Source organism: Pipistrellus hanaki (assembly GCF_964339955.1).
Source record: "Pipistrellus hanaki genome assembly, chromosome: 1".
Lineage (NCBI taxonomy): Eukaryota > Metazoa > Chordata > Mammalia > Chiroptera > Vespertilionidae > Pipistrellus > Pipistrellus hanaki.
This window is the reverse complement of record NC_140503.1, coordinates 1,316,939-1,332,683: the sequence shown is the minus strand read 5'-3', so window position 1 is coordinate 1,332,683 and position 15,745 is coordinate 1,316,939. Positions and strand designations below refer to the sequence as shown.

General features: G+C 67.1%; 2 protein-coding genes across 3 annotated transcripts in view; one reads left to right on the top strand and one right to left on the bottom strand.

The window, feature by feature from the left end:
* Nucleotides 1–14,955, bottom strand: part of LOC311628808 (inverted formin-2-like) — a 56,545-nt gene extending 41,590 nt beyond the window's left edge. Inside the window, 1 exon segment of the mRNA XM_084896347.1 lies at nt 14,952–14,955. The gene's annotated coding sequence lies outside the window, so the exon portion shown is untranslated.
* Nucleotides 6,812–14,940, top strand: GPR132 (G protein-coupled receptor 132). Of its 2 annotated transcripts, none has more exons than XM_084896314.1 (3): nt 6,812–6,918; nt 12,352–12,456; nt 13,020–14,940. In XM_084896314.1, exons 2-3 carry the CDS (start codon nt 12,450–12,452, stop codon nt 14,171–14,173), a joined length of 1,161 nt encoding a protein of 386 aa, XP_084752440.1. In that variant the 5' UTR covers nt 6,812–6,918; nt 12,352–12,449; the 3' UTR covers nt 14,174–14,940. The 2 variants fall into 2 exon arrangements, with proteins under 2 accessions (XP_084752440.1, XP_084752439.1); XM_084896313.1 differs by having other exon boundaries at nt 12,984–14,940.
* Nucleotides 14,956–15,745: the final 790 nt, after the last annotated feature.

Here is a 15,745-nt window from a genome sequence, read left to right as displayed (position 1 = left end):
CAGAAGAGAGGGGAGAGGGGACAGGGGACAGGGGAGAGGGGATAGGGGAGAGGGGAGATATGAGAGGGGAGAGGGGAGAGGTGAGAGGGGAGAGGCGAGAGGGGAAGGGGGAGAGGGAGAGGGAGAGGGGAGAGGGGAGAGTGGACAGAGGAGAGGGGAGAGGGGACAGAAGAGAGGGGAGAGGGGACAGGGGACAGGGGAGAGGGAGAGGGGAGAGGGGAGATATGAGAGGGGAGAGGGGAGAGGTGAGAGGGGAGAGGGGAGAGGGGAGAGGTGAGAGGGGAGAGGGGGGAGAGGGGACAGAAGAGAGGGGAGAGGGGACAGAAGAGAGGGGGAGAGGGGACAGAAGAGAGGGGAGAGGGGACAGGGGACAGGGGAGAGGGGAGAGGGGATAGGGGAGAGGGAGAGGGGAGAGGGAGAGGGAGAGGGGAGAGGGGATAGGGGAGAGGGGAGAGGGGAAAGGGGAGAGGGGAGAGGGGAGAGGGGACAGGGGACAGGGGACAGGGGAGAGGGACAGGGGAGAGGGGAGAGGGGAGAGGGGACAGAAGAGAGGGGAGAGGGGACAGGGGACAGGGGGAGAGGGGATAGGGGAGAGGTGAGAGGGGACAGGGGAGAGGTGAGAGGGGACAGGGAGAGGTGAGAGGGGAGAGGGGAGAGGGGAGGGGGAGAGGGGAGAGGGAGAAGGAGGTGGCGGCGGGCGGGAGAGGGCTGTGCCGGGACCTGTGAGGGGCACTCGGAGCTCAGCCGTGAAGAAGGAAATCACCTTCCAAGCTGTCGTAGCGCACAGAGGGGAGGATGGGACAGGGGGCTTCCCGGCCGAGCCAAACCACAACCACCGAGGGCGCCTGCACGCCCGGACGGCGGGAGGCCTCACGTCACCGAGAGGCTGACGGCGCCGCCAACGGCACCGGGAGTCCCGACCGAGCGGGGCCTCCACCACCCGCCACGGGGACCCAGCCCTTCACTCAGAGAACCGAAAGCCGGAGCCGGTGTGGCTGTGGCTAGAGCGTCGGCCTGCGGACTGAAAGGTCCTGGGTTCCATTCCTGGCAAGGGCGTGTACCTTGGTTGCCGACACATCCCCAGTAGGGGGTGTTCAGGAGGCAGCTGATCAATGCTCTGACTCTCTATCCCTCTCCCTTCCTCTCTGTGAAAAATCAATAATACGTATTTTAAAATTTTTTTAAAAGAGAGAGAATGTAAAAACGGCACCTATGTCCGCGCGGAAGGCAGGAGGCGCCTGGTGGTCCCGGGAGCTCTCGAGGCGTCCTCACCACGAACGGGACCGCGGCTGTGTCACCCGTTCCTGTGACATTCTGGAGAAGGCAGCACTGGAGCGGACGCAGACCCAGGGCCCAGCGGCTGGGACGGAGTGGAGGAGGCCGAGGCCAGCAGAGGGGGCTGGGCATTTGCGCTGCCCTGGCGCACACACCGCAGTCTGCCTTTGCCACCGCGCGCGGGGCGGCCACTGCACAGCGCGTTTCGCCGCGTGTGCATGAAATGCAAAAATAACCGGCTCCCAGGAAGAAGCGAGACAGCCACGTCCTGTTTCTGGAAACGGACGGCACTGACCGTGTCGGAACCAGGCTCGTCCAGGAGAGAGGAGACGCGTGACCTCCTGTGACTGGCAGGTCAACGGAAGCAATATTGATTTATCTTTTAAAAAATAGTCTTATTGACTTTTTACAGAGAGGAAGGGAGAGGGAGAGAGAGCTAGAAACATCGCTGAGAGAGAGACACCGATCTGCTGCCTCCTGCACACCCCCTACTGGGGATGTGCCTGCAACCGAGGTGCATGCTCTTGACCGGAATCGAACCTGGGATCCTTCAGTCTGCAGGCCGACACTCTACCCACTGAGGCACACCGGTGAGGGCCGGAAGCCATATTTAAAGTCCTGCCACCGGGAGACCCGAGATGTCGGCGTGACTGTCGGCACTCGGCGTCTCCCACAACCACATCGAAATTACAACCAAAATGCGGACAACCTCGTCCAGAACCGCCTGGAGCCGGCTGGATGGGTCCTGCCTGTGGGAGGAAGAAGAAAGCATTGAGGCTGGGGAGGGGGGGCAGAGGCTGGGGGGGTGGGCAGAGCCCTGAGACGGGCTGACCTGGCACCACGTTGTAATCAGAGGGGTGTCTCAGCTGCGGAGGCTCCTGTGAGAGGCCGGGGGTCCCAGCCCCACACCAGCCCCCGGCCCAGGGTGGCTGAGCTGGGAAGGGGAGCCCCCCCCCAAAAAAAAAAAAAAAACCCAGCAGGGAGTGTGGCCGAGTGGCCCGGAGGCTGCAGGAGACCCAGGCAGTTCCTCTTAAAGGGCCATGCACAAGCTTACAGCCCCGCTTCCTCTGAGTGTTGGGGGAACTGGGGACATACGGGAGGAACTGGATCGTCTGGCATCGGGGCGGGAACTCGGCGGCTTTCCCCAGATGGAGGTGCTGGCGGGGGTCATTGTTCCTGTGCTGGGACCGCCCCATGTCCCCCCGGAGCGGGCCGGCAGCCATATCTGAGTTTCTACCAGCCCGAGAGGGTTCCCTGAGACCCCGCCCCAACCAACCTGCAGCCCCACCCAAGCCGTGCCTCCGCCTCCCCTCCGGCTCTGACCTCACCCCCACACCTGGTGGAACAGCAGATGGCCTGCCAGCCCGGGAGACATCTGTGAAGTCCTGGTCCCTCCCCTCCTGAGAGCTGTGAGGAGTGAAGTGTGAGGTGTGTGAGGTGTGTGAGGTGTGAGGTGTGAGGTGTGTGAGGTGTGAGGTGTGTGAGGTGTGAGGTGTGTGAGGTGTGAGGTGTGTGAGGTGTGAGGTGTGTGAGGTGTGAGGTGTGAGGTGTATGAGGTGTGTGAGGTTGAGGTGTGAGGTGTGAGGTGTGAGGTGTGAGGTGTGTGAGGTGTGAGGTGTGAGGTGTGTGAGGTGTGAGGTGTGTGAGGTATGAGGTGTGTGAGGTGTGAGGTGTGTGAGGTTGAGATGTGAGGTGTGTGAGGTGTGAGGTGTGAGGTGTGAGGTGTGTGAGGTGCGAGGTGTGTGAGGTGTGAGGTGTGTGAGGTGTGAGGTGTGAGGTGTGTGAGGTGTGAGGTGTGAGGTGTGTAAGGTGTGTGAGGTGTGAGGTGTGAGGTGTGAGGTGTATGAGGTGTGAGGTGTGTGAGGTTGAGGTGTGAGGTGTGAGGTGTGAGGTGTGTGAGGTGTGAGGTGTGAGGTGTGTGAGGTGTGAGGTGTGAGGTGTGTGAGGCGTGAGGTGTGAGGTGTGAGGTGTGAGGTGTGTGAGGTGTGAGGTGTGAGGTGTGTGAGGTGTGTGAGGTGTGTGAGGTTGAGGTGTGAGGTGTGAGGTGTGAGGTGTGAGGTGTGTGAGGTGTGAGGTGTGAGGTGTGTGAGGTGTGAGGTGTGTGAGGTATGAGGTGTGTGAGGTGTGTGAGGTGTGAGGTGTGAGGTGTGTGAGGTGTGAGGTGTGAGGTGTGTGAGGTGTGAGGTGTGTGAGGTATGAGGTGTGTGAGGTGTGTGAGGTGTGAGGTGTGAGGTGTGAGGTGTGTGAGGTGCGAGGTGTGTGAGGTGTGAGGTGTGTGAGGTGTGAGGTGTGAGGTATGTGAGGTGTGAAGTGTGAGGTGTGAGCTGTGAGCTGTGAGCTGTGTGTGTGCGGTCGGCCAGCTCGAGGTGTTTTCCACGCCTCTTCGGGGCTCTCTTTGGGGACGGTGTCAGGGGGCCGAGGGGGTCCCCCAGCGGCAGTTCCCTTTCCCTGCTGGTTCTGCTTTCTGAGGAGCCGCCGCGGGGGAGGGGCCTGTCCCCCAGGCAGGGGGACGGGAGGGGCACCTGTGTCCCTGGCCCCCTCCTCCCACAGGACCCGGAGCAGCTCCTAGAGGGGGCTGCCCACAAGGCCTGGGCCCCCTGCGCCGTGGGGACGGTGACCTTCGGGGCCCACAAGTCTTTGCGGTGGGGGCGGGGCTGTCCTGTGCATTATGGGAAGTTTAGCGCTTTCCCCACCAAGGTCTCCAGAAAGGCACCTGCCCCTCTCTCCCCTGGGGATGGAGCACCTGGTTGGGGACCACTGGGTGGGGCTGCAGGGGTCCTCCAGAGGGGAGAGGAATCTAGGGGAGGATCTGCATTCATCCATCTGCTGACCTCTGACCTGTGAGAACTGGGGTCGGTCTGCTGAGGGCGGCCAGGACAGGAGAGTCTGGGCGTCTGACAGGGAGGTCACGCCCGACGTCCTTCCTTCCTGACCTGGGACGCCGCTGTGAGGGCCGGAGCTCAGGGCCTCCGTGGACACGAGGGGCCGTTTCCCTGGCGGGAGTGCCAGGCCGGCTCGGGGGGGCAGGGCAGGGGGCAGGGCAGGGGGGCGGAGCCCGTGTGCTCAGCCAGGTGACTGGGGCTTGGGGTGTGGCCGCCCAGCTGGTGAACTAGGACACCGACCGCTTTGGTCACAGGCAGGGTGCTCCCCCCAGAGGGACGGGGTGCTCCCCCAGAGGGACGGGGTGCTCCCCCAGAGGGACGGGGTGCTCCCCCAGAGGGACGGGGGCAGGAGGGTGTAAGCCACCAGCTCTCAGTGATGCTGGTCAAAGCCCTTTCCTCCCCCATCCCCCTCCCCCTGGCTCTCTCCTGCCCACCCTGCTCCCCCCTCTCATCAGAAAGCCCCTTCCCTGCCTGCCAGGCCCGGGAAACCCCTGGGAGCCCCCCCCCCCCGGGCCCTGACCGGGCATCACCGACAATGGCCCCTGGCCGACCGCTCGGCCTCCAGGACAGACTGACACGGATGGACTGACAGGGACAGACTGACACGGACAGACTGACAGAAACAGACTGACACAGACTGACAGAAACAGACTGACAGAAACAGACTGACACGGACAGACTGACACAGACAGACTGACACGGATGGACTGACACGGACAGACTGACACGGATGGACTGACACGGACAGACTGATAGGGACAGAGTGACAGGGACACACTGACAGGGACAGACTGGCACAGACAGACTGTCACGGACGGACTGACAGGGACAGACTGGCACGGACAGACTGACACGGACACACTGACACAGACAGACTGGCATGGACGGACTGACACGGACAGACTGACAGGTACAGACTGACAGGGACACACTGACAGGGACACACTGACACTGACGGACTGAAACAGACAGACTGACAGGGACACACTGACAGGGACGCAGGCTCGCACCACGCACGGTGTCACAGCCCTCTGAGGAGGTGAGGTGCAAAGCGTGTCTCACGTCGGACAGGGTGACCCTGGGTCATGTGTGTGGTGGACGGACACGCGGTGAAGATGTGAGAATGCGGGATCCGCACCTCAAGGCCACCCTGCAGTGCCCACTGTCGCCAGTGGGTGGCAGCAGTCCAGAACCCACCAGGGCAGATGGACAAACAGGTGGCCCAGACTCCAGGGACCTATTCGGGATTCGGCCGGAGGGGCAGACCACAGAGGCAGCGGGCGGGGCGGGTGTGACGGGCGGAGGCTCCGTCTGGGAAGAGAGAACATTCGGAGGGGTGGGGGGGATGGTCGCACAGCAGGGTGGACGCTGAGTGCACTGAGCTGGGCACGTCCCAGTGGTTAACTGGGCATTTTGTCCCGGCCCGTGTGGCTCAGTGGGTAGAGCGCCAGCCAGTGGACCAGAGGGTCTCCGGTTAGATTCTGGTTCAGGGCATGTGCCCAGGGTTGCAGGCTCCTCCCCGGCCCCGGGCCCTGGTCGGGTACATGCAGGAGGCTCTTCGAGGTGGCCTGTGCTGCCCACGCTGCCCAAGGCTGGTCAGGAGCTGGAGCCCCTCGAGGGGCCCGGCCGGTCCCACCCTGCCCGTCTGTCTGGGTCACCAGGCCTGGTCGCCAGGGCCTGGTCGCCGGGGCCTGGTCGCCGGGGCCTGGTCGTCGGGGCCTGGTTGCTGGGAGCCTGGTCGTCAGGGGCCTGGTTGTCGGGGCCCGGTTGTCGGGGGCCTGGTCGTCGGGGCCTGGTTGTCGGGAGTCTGGTCGTCAGGGCCTGGTCGCCGGGGCCTGGTCGCCGGGGCCCGGTTGTTGGGGGCCTGGTCGTCGGGGTCTGGTTGTTGGGGCCCGGTTGTCGGGGGCCTGGTTGTCGGGAGCCTGGTCATCAGGGCCTGGTCTTTGGGGCCCGGTTGCCTGGTCTGGTCGTCGGGGCCTGGTTGCTGGGAGCCTGGTCGTCAGGGGCCTGGTCGTCGGGGCCCGGTTGTCGGGGGCCTGGTTGTTGGGGGCCTGGTTGCTGGGAGCCTGGTCGTCGGGGCCCGGTTGTCGGGGGCCTGGTTGTCGGGAGCCTGGTCATCAGGGCCTGGTCTTTGGGCCCGGTTGCCTGGTCTGGTCATCGGGGCCCGGTTGTCGGGGGCCTGGTCGTCGGGGCCCGGTTGTCGGGGGCCTGGTTGTCGGGAGCCTGGTCATCAGGGCCTGGTCTTTGAGCCCGGTTGCCTGGTCTGGTCGTCGGGGCCCGGTTGTCGGGGCCTGGTTGTCGGGGAGCCTGGTCGTCGGGGCCCGGTTGTCGGGGGCCTGGTCATCGGGGCCCGGTTGTCGGGGGCCTGGTCGTCGGGGCCTGGTCTTTGGGCCCGGTTGCCTGGTCTGGTCGTCGGGGCCCGGTTGTTGGGAGCCTGGTCGCTGGGGCCTGGTCGCCGGGGGACCCGGTTGTCGGGGACCCGGTCGCCGGGTCTTGTCGCCGGGGCCTGGTCATTGGGGCCTGCGTGTGGGGACGGTCTGGGGAACTCGGAGGTGCTTCCCGCCCCCGACCCTGTGTTGTCAGAGGGGAAGTGGGCTGGGCCGCTTCCTGTTCTTGCCGGCTCAGTGTCAGGCTCAGTGACAGACACAGTGTCAGGCTCAGTGACAGGCACAGGTCCAGCCAGAGAGCCCGCGCCCCTCGGTCAGCCCCTGCGTCTGAGCGGGAGTTTCAGACGGCGGCTGCTCCCGAACCAGCCGGGCCGGTGAGTCCGCACCGGGGAGGGCGGCAGGGGCCGCAGGGGCGTCTGACAGCCGAGGGGGTGCTGGGGGGTCACAGCCTGAGGCCTCACCAGGGAGCCCGGGTGTCAGTGCCCCCCGCCCCCGCGCTATGTGGGCAGAGGTTTGGGGTGCCAGAACCTCACAGACTGTCTTCTGCTAAGGCTCAGGAGCTTCCGGGGTGCCCAGCTGGCGCTGACATGTGGGGTGGGGTGGGGTGGGGTGGGGTGGGGGCTGGCGGGAATGAAGAGCCGCTCCCCGAGTCCAGGGGCGGGCCCAGAGCTGGAGGCGGGAGGGGAGATGGTGCGAGCACAGATCTGGGGCTCAGCCTCACGGGTGCTGAGGGACATGAAGCGTGTGTTGAAGGGTGTGTTAGACCAGATGGAAACCGGGGACGGGAGGTGAGCCCCACGGGGTGGGGGCAAGGCGGGTCCGCTCACTGGCCGGGGAGGTGAGCCGGGACTGGGGAGCCGGCGGGCCCGCAGGAGCTGGGCGGTGGGAGCCCTGTGGAGGGGAGAGGCCGGACCGCCCACCCAGGGGTCGGGATGAGAGGACTCAGGGACGCGGGGACGGGGGGGATGGGGGGCTGGGGGGCTGGGGGGACGGGGGGACATGGGGACGAGGGGACGGGGGGATGGGGGAACGAGGGGACAAGGGGACATGGGGATGAGGGGACGGGGGGACGGGGGGCTGGGGGGACGGGGGGACATGGGGACGAGGGGACGGGGGGATGGGGGGCTGGGGGGACGGGGGGACATGGGGACGGGGGGACGGGGGGATGGGGGGACGGGGGATGGGGGGCTGGGGGGACGGGGGGACATGGGGACGAGGGGACAGGGGGACGGGGGGCTGGGGGAGACGGGGGGACATGGGGACAAGGGGACAAGGGGACGAGGATGGTGGGGACAGCATGCTGTGCGAAAGGCTCCCAGTTGGCGTGTTTGTCTGTGTGAGACATTCATGGTTAAAGCACGTGTGTGGACCGACAGGGCCGTGCTGCAGGCACAGGCATGGCGGCGGGCGAGGCCTCGCGGACCTCGTGGGAAAGGGGGTTTGGTGTGACTGCGCCTGCGCCTGGCCCTGGGCAGCGCCGCGGGCGTGGGGGACGCGGGCTCCGCCTGCTGGCCTGTCCCCCCACATCGCGTCCAGGGGAGGGGGCGGCCCGGCAGGGAAGTGGGAGGCCCTGCGGGGAGGGTGAGGCCCGGCAGGGAGGGGGGAGGCCCGGCAGGGAGCAGGGAGGCCCGGCAGGGAGGGCGCTGTGCCCGTGGGCCGCCTGCTCCTCACGGGCCACTGGCCGGACGGCCACAGGCACCGGGCGGGGACGCCGGGAGGACACGGGCTGCCCCCTGGCTGCTGCGGGCTCCCGGCCGCCAGCGCGGGAGCAGCCGGGGCCGCTGAGGCTGCAGCCCGCCCTCCGGCTCGCTCCCCTGGGGGCATGGACTGGAGGGGGCAGGAAGCAGAGGGCGACAGTGGAACGGGGTCACGGGCAGGAAGCCCTGGGAGGGGGCCACGTGTCCACGTGAGGACAAGCTCTGTGGGTGTCCGCTGGGGAGTGGGCGGCCAGGGTGGGGCGGGGCCTGGGGCCTGGGTCTGGCGTCCGGGGGCCTGGGTCCCCTCTCAGGCTGCGTGGGCCCGGCTGCTCCTCTCGGGGGGTCCCTTTCTGCCCCCCCACGCACCCGGCCTGGCTGTCAGGCCTGAGGGCAGGGCTGTGGCCCCGGTCTGGGCATCAGCGCCTGGCTCTGCCCAGGACCCGCCCGCCACGGCCTGCCCTCAGGGCGGCGCTGGGAGAGAGGGAGGGGAGGGCTGGGGGAGGGCCCCCACCTCCTCAGAGGGCCGAGCATGGCAGGTGGGCCTCGCCAGGCGCCCAGGGGACCCAGGCCCCAGCCGGCAGCCGTCTGACCTGAGACCCGGGGGCGAGGGCAGGGTGAGAGAGGCCTGTGCCCTCCAGACCCTGTGACCCCCAGGATCTGTGACCCCCCGGCCCTGTGACCTCCCGGCCCTGTGACCCCCTGGTCCTGTGACCTCCCGGCCCTGTGACCCCCAGGATCTCTGACCCCCCGGCCCTGTGACCTCCCGGCCCTGTGACCCCCAGGATCTGTGACCTCCAGACCCTGTGACCTCCCGGCCCTGTGACCCCCAGGATTTGTGACCTCCAGACCCTGTGACCTCCCGGCCCTGTGACCCCCAGGACCTGTGACCCCCAGGCCCTGTGACCTCCCGGCCCTGTGACCCCCAGGATATGTGACCCCCAGAATCTGTGACCTCCCGGCCCTGTGACCCCCAGGATCTGTGACCCCCAGAATCTGTGACCTCCAGACCCTGTGACCCCCAGGATCTGTGACCCCCAGGCCCTGTGACCTCCCGGCCCTGTGACCCCCAGGATATGTGACCCCCAGGATCTGTGACCTCCAGGCCCTGTGACCCCCAGGCACTGTGACCTCCAGGCCCTGTGACCCCCAGACCCTGTGACCCCCAGGATCTGTGACCCCCAGGCCCTGTGACCTCCCGGCCCTGTGACCCCCAGGATCTGTGACCTCCCGGTCCTGTGACCCCCAGGATCTGTGACCTCCAGAACCTGTGACCTCCAGACATTGTGACCCCCAGGATCTCTGACCCCCAGGCCCTGTGACCTTCCGGCCCTGTGACCCCCAGGATCTGTGACCTCCAGGCCCTGTGCCCTCCAGACCCTGTGACACCCAGGATCTGTGACCCCCCGGCCCTGTGACCTCCCGGCCCTGTGACCCCCAGGATCTGTGAACCCCCGGCCCTGTGACCTCCCAGCCCTGTGACCCCCAGGATCTGTGACCCCCCCGGCCCTGTGACCTCCCGGCCCTGTGACCCCCAGGATCTGTGACCTCCCGGCCCTGTGACCCCCAGGATCTGTGACCTCCAGGCCCTGTGACCTCCAGACCCTGTGACCCCCAGGATCTGTGACCCCCAGGCCCTGTGACCTCCCGGCCCTGTGACCCCCAGGATCTGTGACCCCCCTGGCTCTGTGACCTCCCGGCCCTGTGACCCCCAGGATATGTGACCCCCAGGATCTGTGACCTCCAGGCCCTGTCACCCCCCAGGCACTGTGACCTCCAGGCCCTGTGACCCCCAGACCCTGTGACCCCCAGGCCCTGTGACCTCCCGGCCCTGTGACCCCCAGGATCTGTGACCTCCCGGCCCTGTGACCCCCAGGATCTGTGACCTCCAGAATCTGTGACCTCCAGACACTGTGACCCCCAGGATCTCTGACCCCCAGGCCCTGTGACCTTCCGGCCCTGGGACCCCCAGGCTCTGTTACCCCTGGCCCTGTGACCCCCAGGCCCTGTGACCCCAAGGCCCTGTGACCCCCAGGCCCTGTGACCCCCAGGCCCTGTGACCCCCAGGATCTGTGACCTCCAGGCCCTGTGACCCTCAGGCCCTGTGACCCTCAGGCCCTGTGACCCCCAGGCCCTGTGACCCCCAGGATCTGTGACCTCCAGGCCCTGTGACCCTCAGGCCCTGTGACCCCCAGGCCCTGTGATCCCCAGGATCTGTGACGCCCAGACCCAGTGACCTCCCGGCCCTGTGACCTCCAGGCCCTGTGACCTCCCAGCCCTGTGACCTCCTTGCCCTGTGACCCCCAGGATCTGTGACCCCCAGGCTCTGTGACCCCCAGGCCCTGTGACCCCCAGGATCTGTGACCCCCAGGCCCTGTGACCCCCAGGCTCTGTGACTCCCAGGATCTGTGACCCCCAGGCCGTGTGACCTCCAGGCCCTGTGACCCCCAGGCTCTGTGACCCCCACGCCCTGTGACCCCCAGACCCTGTGACCTCCCGGTCCTGTGACCCCCAGGCCCTGTGACCCCCAGGCCCTGTGACCCCCAGGCTCTGTGACCTCCAGGCCCTGTGACCCCCTGGCCCTGTGACCCCCAGGCCCTGTGACCCCCTGGCCCTGTGACCCCCAGGCTCTGTGACTCCCAGGATCTGTGACCCCCAGGCCCTGTGACCCCCAGGCCCTGTGACCCCCAGGCCCTGTGACCCCCAGGCCCTGTGACCCCCAGGCTCTGTGACTCCCAGGATCTGTGACCCCCAGGCCCTGTGACCCCCAGGCCCTGTGACCCCCAGGCTCTGTGACCCCCACGCCCTATGACCCCCAGACCCTGTGACCTCCCGGTCCTGTGACCCCCAGGCCCTGTGACCCCCAGGCCCTGTGACCCCCAGGCTCTGTGACCTCCAGGCCCTGTGACCCCCAGGATCTGTGAGCCCCAGGCCCTGTGACCCCCAGACCCTGTGATCCCCAGGATCTGTGACCCCCAGACCCTGTGACCTCCCGGCCCTGTGACCCTCAGGCCCTGTGACCCCCAGGCCCTGTGACCCCCAGGAACTGTGACCTCCAGGCCCTGTGACCCCCAGGCCCTGTGACCCTCAGGCCCTGTGACCTCCAGGCCCTGTGACCCCCAGGCCCTGTGACCCCCAGGATCTGTGACCCCCAGGCCCTGTGACCCCCAGGCCCTGTGACCCCCAGGATCTGTGACCTCCAGGATCTGTGACCTCCCGGCCCTGTGACCTCCCGGCCCTGTGACCTCCCGGCCCTGTGACCTCCCGGCCCCTGTGGGATGTCAGTCATTTGGTGAAGGGGTTTCTGGATTCTTCTTTGCCTCGGCCCTTTCCTTGCATGCATTCGGTCTGACCCAGCACGCCTGGTGAGGGGTCGTCTGGTTTCAGGTCAACACAGGCTTCCTGTGGTTTCCAGCGGTGGAACTGCCTTCGGGGGCGGGGCCGGGAGGCCCATCGGGCGTGTGGGCAGCACTCGGGGCTGCCCTGGGCAGGGGATCGGGCTCAGAGCCAGGGCTCAGCCTGCCGGCTGCCTCGTGGCTCCGTGACCTGAGGCCGGCCCCGCAGAGCGCCCCGCAGAGCGCCCCGCAGAGCGGAGTGGGACGCAGCTCCGGGCTCCGGCTCATCCACACCCTCTGAGGGTGGAGCCTCTCGGCGCCTGTGCTTCGGGCGGGAGCCAGGGGAGGTCGGAGGGCTGCTGGGTGCTCCGGGGCCTGGGTTCCTTTTTCAGGAGCATGCTGGGACGTTCTTTCAGGCGACAGGTGCTGTGCATCTTGGGAAACGGTGGCCACACTGCGGTTCACGCTGCCATCGGCTCAGGGGAAGGGGGCCTTCCTCACGCTCCCTCGGAGCCGGGAGGCGAAGGGACTGCACTGGAGCTTCTCATCGTCTTACTTGTGGGGCTGCGCTTGTTTCTCCTGGGAACTACCTGCTCGTTGGCTCTGACACTTGCTGTTGATTTGTAGGAGCTCTTTATATATGAAGGACACACTGTAGAGTCCGCAGGATAAGTGCAGGACGTGACTCATCATAACGGCTCACTCACCAAGGCCTCATGCCTTCGCTTGTGACTTAACCCGATTTCCCTAAAGCGATTTCAACCTGCTTGTTCTCCAGCTCCTGGTGAACCCTGAGTGAGCTTCGGAGCAAGACCCACAGGATGTGATGTGCCTGGGGCGCTGCTGAAGAGCCACCCGACCCTGGACCCGGCCAGCATGCCAGGTGAGAGCCCCCACGCCTCCTCTGCCTTGAGCCCGTGGGAGGGGCCCCGGGAGGGCTCCGCCGGGCGCTTCTCGCAGACGGCGAACTCCGCCGGGAAAGGAGCCGGGCTCCGTGGTCGGAGCGTCGTCCGTGCACTAGGAGCTTGCAGGTTCCATCCCATCCCGTCTGGAGGCAGCCCGTCCACATTTCTCTCTCACGTCCATGTGCCTCTCTCTCCCCCTTCCTCCTATTCTCAGCGAAGGATGAAAAGCAGCCTGCAGCCCGGCTGCTTTGATTTCAGATAAGAAGAGAAAGAGAGAGAGAGAAACGTCAAAGATGAGAGAGAATCATGGACCGGCTGCCTCCTGCACGCCCCCCACTGGGGATCCAGTCCATAGCCCTGGCCTGTGCCCCAACCTGGAATCGAACCCAGGACCCTTCCGTGGAAGGCCGGCCCTCCCTCCACTGACCAGGGCGGGATCTTATCGTTTCTGAGGGTCTCTGGAAGGGCCCCTCCACCACCCTCACGCCGCCGTCTCCGTCCGCAGGAAACCTCACGGCCGCAGGAAACCTCACGGCTGCAGGAAACCTCACGGTTGTCTGTGAGCCCAACCGCTGCAACGTGTCCTTCGAGGAGAGCCGCGTGCTGGCCGTGTCCGTGTACATCGCCGTGTGCGCGCTGGGGCTGCCCGCCAACTGCCTGACGGCCTGGCTGGCGCTGCGGGAGGCACGGCGGGGCAGCGTGCTGGCCGTGTACCTGTGCGGCCTGGCGCTCTGCGAGCTGCTGTACGCGGCCACCCTGCCGCTGTGGGTGCTGTATGTGAACAAGGGCCACTGCTGGGTCCTGGGCGCCCGGGCCTGCCAGGTCACCGCCTTCGTCTTCTTCTGCAACCTCTACGTGAGCATCCTGCTGCTCTGCGCCGTGTCCTGCGACCGCTACGTGGCCGTGGCCTACGCGCTGGAGAGCCGTGGCCGCCGCCGCCGCCGCACCGCAGGCCTGCTCATGGCCGCCGCCTTCCTGCTCGTGGGGCTGGTCCACTACCCCGTGTTCGAGACGGACGTGAAGGACACCTGCTTCGAGACGCTGCCCGTGGACGCCCGGGCGGCCCGCTACTACTACGCGCGGTTCGCCCTGGGCTTTGCCCTGCCGCTGGGCGTCATCGCCGGCGCCAACCACCGCGTCTTCCGGGCCGTGGGCCGCAGCGCGGGCCTGAGCGCCGCCCGGAAGGCGCGGGCGCGGCGCACGGCGCTGGCGGTGGTGGCCATCTTCCTGGCCTGCTTCGCCCCCTACCACCTGGTGCTGCTGCTCCGGGCCGCCGCCTTCTCCTACTACGGCGGCGACGAGGGCGCCCTGTGCCGCCTGGAGGCCCGCGTGGGCACCGCCTCCGTGGCCTTCCTGTGCCTCACCACGGTGAGTAGCGTGGCCGACCCCGTGCTCTACATGCTGGCCACGGCCCGCTCCCGGCAGGACCTGTCCTGGATCCGCAGGGAGTGGACGGCGTGGTCTGCGGGGACGGAGGCCACGAGGCTCACGCGCCTGAAGGACTCGGAGGAGAGGCCGTCGCCCGAGCCACTGGCGGGCAGCTGCCTGCTCCCCAGCCCCGCGCTGCCCCGGGGACACGGCCGGGCGCCCTGCAGAGGCTGCGGGAGGAGTCCTGCTGAGCCCCGGGGCCCGGGGCCGGCCGCGCGGCTTCCCCATCCCCGGAGCCCGCCCACCGTGTCCGTGGCGCTGCCGTGACGCCTCTGGAAGCCGTGCCACCGATTCCTTGTTCCTGCAGCCACATGCTCCACACGCCTCTTCCCCTCGGGGCCCGGCCTGGCTCTCCCCGGGGGCCCAGGAGCCAGGCAGCCCGGCAGGCAGGGGGCCCGGCAGCCACAGCTCGCCTGGCGGTTAGCTGGCACGTTCCGGCACCCTGGAGGTGCCGAGTCAGCATCCAGGGGAGACTTACAGCAATATGTACGTGTTCATACACTGATGTCAGAGAGGAAGCGAGAGGGAGGGGTAGGAACGTCCATGATGAGAGAGGATCATGGACCCGCTGCCTCCTGCACGCCCTGCACTGGGAACTGAGCCTGCCACCTGGGCCTGTGCCCTGACCGGGAATCGAACCCCGAGCCACAAGGCCAGGCCGGCAAAGACTTCATTTCTAGGCTTTCTGGTGGGTGTGGCTCTGACGACCGAGAGTTCCTGGTGGCTGTGCACCGGGAGCGGGCTTAGGCAGAGCCTGGTCCCCGTGGGGCACCCAGGCCTGTGGGGCAGAAGCCCAGCCCCGAGGGCCCTCGCGGGGTGGCTGGCTGTGTGCCGAGGTCTGACGCTGCAGGCCGCCGAGCCCTCGGGGAGCTGGGGTGCCACGTGTCCCCCGGAGGAAGCCCAGGGCTCCTGGCTCCCGGCAGGGCTGGGACGGTGACCGGGTCCGAGGCTCCGAGGCCGTGGGACTCCCTTCACTCCTGGTTCCCGCACCGCTGTCCGGGGAGCAGCAGGGCAGGGACGGCTGGATCAGAGCATCCACCCCTCACAGGCGCCGGCGGAGCTCGGGCCGGAGCAAGTGGGCTCCCCGGAAACCACCTGGTGGGGTCGGACCTGGGCTGACCCCCGACAAGCCTCTCTGGGCCAAGCCACACCCACGGCTGCCTCAGTTTCCTCATCTGCCCCAGGGCCAGCCACACCTGCCTCACTAGGCCTCCGCCTCGGCTACTCACAGCTCAGCACAAGGACAGACGCCCAGCCGGCCGGGCCAGGCCCCTCCCTGTTTTGGGGGTCCTTTCCCAGGAGGCCGTGCGGGTGCGGGCCGTGTGTGGAAGGCAGCGCTGGCTGTCTGTCTGTCCGCACCGGGAGAGGCACTGAGAAGCACATTTAGAAATAAAACGGGATGCCTGCGTGTCCGTCTCAACTTCCCGTTTGAATGAAACAACATCTTTTTCCCTTTTAGAGTAAAACTTCCCTCCGGGGCGCCCCCCCGCTCTCTCAGGTGTGGGCTGGGGGAGTCCAGGCGGGGGCGGGGGCACGCGACACTCCGAGGGGCAGAGTGTGTGGCTTCCGGGGGCTGCTCAGTCTGCACCACAGACGGCGGCCAAGGCGGCGGTTCTCCTGAGTCGGGCAGGAAGCCAGAGGGGGCGACGTCTGGGCCGGTTCCGCCGGAGGCTCAGGGGGGCGGCCACATCCCTCCAGCTCTGGGCTGCCGTCCTCCTGGGCTCATTTCTCACGGCTCTGCTCCCCCTCCGGGCCCCTGTCCCTTCTATTATTTTATTTTATTTTATTTATATATTTTTATTGATTTCAGAGAGGAAGGGAGAGGGAGAGAGAGAGATA